This window comes from Sinocyclocheilus grahami, unplaced genomic scaffold, assembly GCF_001515645.1.
Source record: "Sinocyclocheilus grahami isolate Dianchi unplaced genomic scaffold, SAMN03320097.WGS_v1.1 scaffold265.1, whole genome shotgun sequence".
Taxonomy (NCBI): Eukaryota; Metazoa; Chordata; class Actinopteri; order Cypriniformes; family Cyprinidae; genus Sinocyclocheilus; species Sinocyclocheilus grahami.
Window position 1 is genome coordinate 556,017 of NW_015505444.1, and position 7,187 is coordinate 563,203.

Below are 7,187 nucleotides of genomic sequence, written 5' to 3' on the forward strand. Positions count from 1 at the left end.
CCTTTTAGACTTCACAGACCTGTCAGCTCACAGTAAGATCAAGACGGCCCAATTCCCAGAGAACAGAGAGGAGAGGAGCGCAGACGCACACCGCCATACTGCCCACAAAATGTTCCCAAACAGATTCACAGCGCTCCTCGAGAAACACTCACACCTCTGTGGAGAAAACGGCCCAAATCTGCACTAATCACTGTCTGAACAGGAAACAGATCTGTTCCAAAACCTAGTGGGCTGCCTACCTAGACAGCATTTAAAGACTAATTATGCTGCTTTCATTTGGCCAAAAATACCAGAACATTTCAGCTAGCGCAGCAGGATTATTTTCTTTATAATATATGCATATATTTATTTAATATATGCTTATTAAAGTCAACATGAAATTACAATTCATGGAATATTGCAGAGTTTATTATAAATCTCAGTGTTTGTTATTTCACAGTTTCTTAACTTTACTGCCTTCATTTGACCAAATCCTTTTGGCGAAAAAGGCCAGAATACCAGAATGCATTACAACGAGTGCAGTGAAAAATCTGATTCAAATTGCTCTTTGATTATCTTTATGATTTGAAATATTTCATATTTTAATATTTAATGATTTAGTGTATAATATTTACAATATTTCATACATGCATATACTGTATTTCATATTTATTTAATATATCCATATATTTATTTAATATATGCTCATTAAATCAGACAATTCTTATTTTTCATATAATGCTGCAGTGTTTATTAAATAATCCATTTAATTTGTACAGCACTATTTCTTAATTATGCTGCCTTTCTTTTGGCCAAATTTTCTGGGCAAAAAGGCCAGAATATCTGAGGACATTGTAACAAGTGCAGTGAAAAATCACTGTTTGTTTATTTACGTCATTTATTTCATATATGCTTATTAAAGTCAACATGAAATTAAAATTGTTCATTCTTATTTTTTGGGCATTTTGGATGTGAAATTTACGGCGATGCCAAGCTGAAAGATGTTAGAGAGAACTATGTGAAGTGTTTTGAAAAAGTGGCCTAAGTATTAAGAAATGTGTCCTAATGATTGTAAAAAGAAACAACAACAACAACAAAACTGTAATAGCCAAACTAAAAATGTATTTTTGCACTATGATATGACATTAATATGTTAAGCTTGGGTGTTATTTATGTCTAGTAATGTCTCTGAAATAGAATGTTCCAAATCAGTCATGATGTTCCATTTCAGTTATGATGCTCCCTTAGAAGGCAGCTGTCTATGTAGAAAGCAAAGCTATTAACACACACTTTGTCTCTCTCTCTTTCAGGTTCTCAGGCATTGGCTGGTTCTTCTTCTGGTTCCAGTAAGTACCGAACCCTCAACAAACGAGAGGACAAGTCTTTGATCCTCTCTGATATGTCAGTCATCCCTCGCTCTCTCTTTCTTCAATGTCTCTGTGCTCCATCCCTCGTTATGTCTTCTTAATTTTTCATGGGCCGCCCGTCCTGTGGCTTTCATCATCGTCAAACCGCTGAAACTAGCCGCAATTCAGCTCAACATCAGAGAGCAGTAGGAAGAAAGATAGAGTCAGATACAGAGAGAAGCAGGAAAGATGACGTGATTCCTTGAGGCTTCAAACAGAATAAGAAAGATTTGAGATTCACTCTCAAGACACGCCTACAACATCACATGCACAAAACTCACAGGCAAGCACACAATATCAGCCCACATCTAAGAAGGGATTTCCCAGAAAACAACAGTACAGTACAGCTGGTGGGTCGATCTCAGACACAGACCTACAGAAATTCACCATGGGAACCATAGTTCCAAATCACCAGATCACCATAGTTATGGGAGTTATTGTTACAACTTTTGTAACTTGGTGTTGTTATTGTTAACTAGAACCAATAAAAATTATTTTTGTTAATTGAAATAAAAACAGAAATATTGTATGAAAACATAAACTTAAAAAATATAAACGAAAATTAGAAATGTTGCCTTGGCAACTAACCAAAATAAAATAAGAAATTTAACAATTTAACTGAAATAAAATAAGTTTAAATCAATGTACTAAAATTACTAAAATTGAAATAAAAATGAATTAAAGATTAATGTAAAAATTATTTGAAATTACAAACACTAAAATATAATAATAACAAATAATTAAAAATACAAGCACATAACAAAATTACTATAACTTAAAAATAAAAAACTACAAATATAAAATAAAAGTTAATTTAAAATATTAATAACTATCATTACTCCGAGACTTAGCTTTCATAACTCAGCATCAACTTGTTTTAAATTTGTGTGCGTAAGTATCTGTATATATAGTTGTTGTTTTTTAATAATTATCATAGCTTAATTATTATATTTTATTAAATAACTAAATGTGATATTTTAATTTTAATTAGTTTTTTAAATTTAATTTCTAATTTTACAAGTTTTTTATTTAATATAGTTAGAGAGAGGAAAAAATGGCAGAAAATGACAGAAGAAAAAAAAAAAAGCCTTCCATATTAATTAAAGGTGATTTTACAGTAGTAACTCCTTCTTGCAGGAATTATGGTTACCATGGTAAATTATTTATTAAGACGGTGGTCAAGTGTCATTTTGCTACTTGTAGTTTCAGCTGTCTTTTAGATTAGAGAATCATCATTTTTTTCTCAAAAAGAGGTCAATCAACTATACCTTTATCAGCTGAAGCAACCCATCCCGTGCCAGTTGCTGTTTCCATGGCAATGACCACCATGCCAGCGCCCCTGACAACCAAAAAGATGGACTGTTTCTTCAACCGTGACTCATCACACAACCAAAGCTCTCAAGCTAATCCAAAATTCAGCTTTTACCACACCTGGCAAAAAATACAAGACATAAGCCTTAAAAATAGCAATTAACTGACCAATTACTCACTACAGTTGCATTTGCTGAGTGTGAATTTTGGACCCTGGGTGTCGCTACGTGAAGGTGGAGTTAGATAGAGGACGTGTTTGGAATGCGTGTTAAAGTATTTTAAACACATTTGAAAGATTGCAAAACACTTATAACTGCAAAACGGTTTACAAAACACATGCGGTTTAACTCTGCCAGAAAGTTTTCTCAAACACGCTTGACTTTATGCGTTGTGACGGAGCATGTTTCAAGAAATGCTGAGTAGATCTCTGCCCGTCCTGTCGCCGTAGTCATAGTCTCATTTTAAAACTGCCTGTGTTCCCGTGGAAATGCACTTAGTGGAAGTGAAGCCCGGGACGCCGTGATGTCAGGACTTTAAGAGTGTTTGTGTAACATCGTAAAGCTTCAAACTGCCTTCCAGCGACATAATGCTGATGCATTCAGGAAAATTAGCATGATTCCATATCAAAAGGAAATTGTGTCATCCTCAGGGCATCCAAGATTTTTCATCAGGACAGATTTGGAGAAATGTAGCATTACATCACTAGCTCATCAATGGATGCTCTGCAGTGAATGGGTGCCGTCAGAATGAGAGTCCAAACAGCTGATAAAAACATCACAATAATCAACACCACTCCAGTCCATCAGTTAATGTCTTGTGAAATGAAAAGCTGCATGTTTGTAAGAAACAAATCCATCATTAAGATGTATTTAGCTTTAAACCGAGTCCTCTACCCATAACACTGCTTTCTCCAGTGAAAACGTTGTCTTGTCTGAATCAGGAGAGAAATCTGCACAGATCAAGCACTGTTTACAAGCTAAAAGAGTCCAAAACAAATACTGTATGCTGGTGGATTTTGATGTGAGAGACAACAGGGGATGGACTTTTTCACTGGAGGAAGCGTCATTATGGATTATGGACTTGTATCACAAAACGTCATATTTGATGGATTTGTTTCTTATAAACACGCAGCTTTTGGCTTCACAAGACATTAACTGATGGACTGGAGTGGTGTGGATTACTTGTGGATTATTGTGATGTTTTTATCAGCTGTTTGGACTCTCATTCTGACGGCACCCATTCACTGCAAAGGATCCATTGCTAAGCAACTGATGTGATGCTACATTTCTCCAAATCTGTTCCCTTGAAGAAACAAACTCATGATCTGGGATAGCCTGTGGGTGAATTATTTACAGCAAATTTTCATTTTTTTTGTGAACTATTCCTTTAAGGCAACAACACATGGCTCTTTTTGGGTTGTGTGTGTGTGTGTGTGTGTGTAGCATAGAGAAATCAAACTCATAGATCATGTCCATGTTTTCTCTCCCCTGTAGTCTAAGGGTCCAAGGGTCTCCCACACTTACACAAACACACATGCTCAAACGTGCAAGAAGAGACAGAGATGATATGTAGGCCAGTGTGTGCGTGTGTGTGTGTGTTCCTATTAATGTGTGCGGGATGAATGTCCTTCTGCACACATACACACGCAGGGATTATACGGTCAGTGTGTATGTTCAGACAGGGATTACAAGGTCAGAGCGGCGAGTCTGATCCTCTGGCTGCTGGTTGGTCAGTTGGGCAAATAGCCACAAGAAGTAGAACAAACAAGTACACACAAACACTACAGGAAATGACATCACAGCAGTCAGTGAATGATAAATTCGCTTTCATTCAGGAAAATGATCATCATTCAGACAGATATTCATTTTAAGTGAATGATTAATATGATATTTACAAAACACCCACATTCATGATTTTTCCTCGTGACTAACATACACATGCATTGTGATTTTGTGTCTTTATATGTTAATGGAACCACTATTTTTGAAAATAGGCTCATTTTCCAACTCCCCTAGAGTTAAACAGTCGAGTTTTACCGTTTTCGAATCCATTCAGCTGATCTCCGGGTCAGGCAGGGAGCTGATTATTTTGAATTTTGCAGAACACTAAGCAGTATGCTAGTATCCCATTCTGAATATTTTAATACACAGATTGAACATGGAATTAATTCATAACTGCCTCTGCAGTGCAGAATGGGATTCCAGTTGATACTAGTGCCCCCCATGTGCCTAGAAAGCAAGTGCAAGGACCAAACTACAAGATTTAAAATGCAAGCAGTTTTGTTAAGCTCAGCACTTTGTGTGTGTGCGTGTATTCCATGCTGACTCTGGTTTCTCTAACCCGTTCCTATTACACTCACCCTGCAAATCTCATTAGATGCCCCTCCTGTACACCACGTCCCACCAGTTGAAATAGAGCCTAAGGCACTTTATACCACCATGGAAGCCCCGCCCCATACCACACCCCCTTCTTACATTCTCAGTGAGGACACACCCCTGGAGGAGGGGCCTGTTCATGCACATATAGAAAACAAAGGTAAGTTGCAGGCACTAGTTTGTGTGTGTGTGCTAGTGTTGTTAGTATGCTATAGAAGCATCTTTCAAACACTTGTTTTGGCAGTCAAAGCACTGTAGCCAAGCCAAGAGCTCAGCGACTCTGCTGCCAGTAAGTCATCTACTCAAACGTACCCCTAGAGGATTGTGGGTAACGGCTCCAAAGCAGTGTGCGCAGTGGGAAATCAATGCTCAATTAGACAGTGTTTTCCCCTGTCAAAATATAGAGTGACTTTGCATCTTTCAGCGCAAAGCGGATTGGGGCAGCCTGATAGTATATATATAAACAAAGAATCACCGCATACACACACACATGCTCATTGATCGAAGCGCGCATACGCACCCGAGGAATGAATACTGCATGACGTTTAACGAGTGAACGAGAACTCCAGCTTGAGCTCAGATCAGAAAACGTCAAGCTGGCATGAAAAAACGGAGGGGGGAATAAAGCACTCAGCTGAGACGCAAGACAAAGCAGCTCATCGGATGGATTTAATAAAGGTGGAGATCTTTGAGATTCCCAGCAGGATACTGCGTGCGTGTGTTGATGAAATTAAGCATGGTCGTTGATTACACGCAGGAGTGTCTTTATACCTCAAACAACACCGATCTGTCGTTTGAGATTAATTGTTGTTTGGTTTGTCTGTTTAATGTCATATTCCACTTTAAATGTATTTAGGTACTACATACACATTTGCAACCACATAGCAGATCACTCAGAAGGGCAGTCACTTTAGTTTGAAACTACATTCAAATTAAGAATCACATGAATACAGCACAGAAATAAATGAAGCCATTAAAACAGCTACAATAGTTGCACTTTAGCTATTTCAATTACACAGTTGGTTCTATAAAATGCAAAGACAACAAATAGGTAAAGGATAATGTGACTGAAAGATAAGAATAATAATGATGCGTTAAATAAAACAAAAAATGACAAAAAAATATTACATAAATTTAAACAAAATAATATAAAATTAGTGCCGTCAAATCGATTAATAGCGATTAATCGCATCCCAAATAAAAGTTTGTGTTTCCATAATATATGTGTGTGTACTCTGTATATTTATATGTATATATAAATACACACACATACGTACTGTATATATTTAAGAAATAAATGTAATATATATATACTTATATATATATTTTTCCTCATTAATGTACACACAGCACCCCATATTGACAGTAGCGATTAATCGCATCCCAAATAAAAGTTTGTGTTTCCATAATATATGTGTGTGTACTCTGTATATTTATATGTATATATAAATACACACACATACGTACTGTATATATTTAAGAAATAAATGTAATATATATATACTTATATATATATTTTTCCTCATTAATGTACACACAGCACCCCATATTGACAGAAAAACACAGAATTGTTGACATTTTTGCAGATTTATTAAAAAAGAAAAACTGAAATATCACATGGTCCTAAGTATTCAGACCCTTTGCTGTGACACTCATATATTTAACTCAGGTGCTGTCCATTTCTTCTGATCATCCTTGAGATGGTTCTACACCTTCATTTGAGTCCAGCTGTGTTTGATTATACTGATTGGACTTGATTAGGAAAGCCACACACCTGTCTATATAAGACCTTACAGCTCACAGTGCATGTCAGAGCAAATGAGAATCATGAGGTCAAAGGAACTGCCTGAAGAGCTCAGAGACAGAATTGTGGCAAAGCACATATGTGGCCAAGGTTACAAAAAAATTTCTGCTGCACTTAAGGTTCCTAAGAGCACAGTGGCCTCCATAATCCTTAAAGGGAAGACGTTTGGGATGACCAGAACCCTTCCCAGAGCTGGCCGTCCGGCCAAACTGAGCTATCGGGGGAGAAGAGCCTTGGTGAGAGAGGTAAAGAAGAACCCAAAGATCACTGTGGCTCAGCTCCAGAGATGCAGTCGGGAGATGGAAAAAAGTT

At 37.0% G+C, this 7,187-nt stretch overlaps 1 protein-coding gene across 1 annotated transcript in view; it reads left to right on the top strand.

Moving 5' to 3' along the window:
* LOC107599395 (uncharacterized) overlaps positions 1-7,187 on the top strand; it is a 76,713-nt gene that overhangs the window by 38,906 nt on the left and 30,620 nt on the right. Inside the window, exons 5-6 of the mRNA XM_016290974.1 lie at positions 1,290-1,325; positions 5,073-5,231. Coding sequence (XP_016146460.1) covers positions 1,290-1,325; positions 5,073-5,231 — 195 coding nt within the window. The remainder of the gene's footprint in view (positions 1-1,289; positions 1,326-5,072; positions 5,232-7,187) is intronic.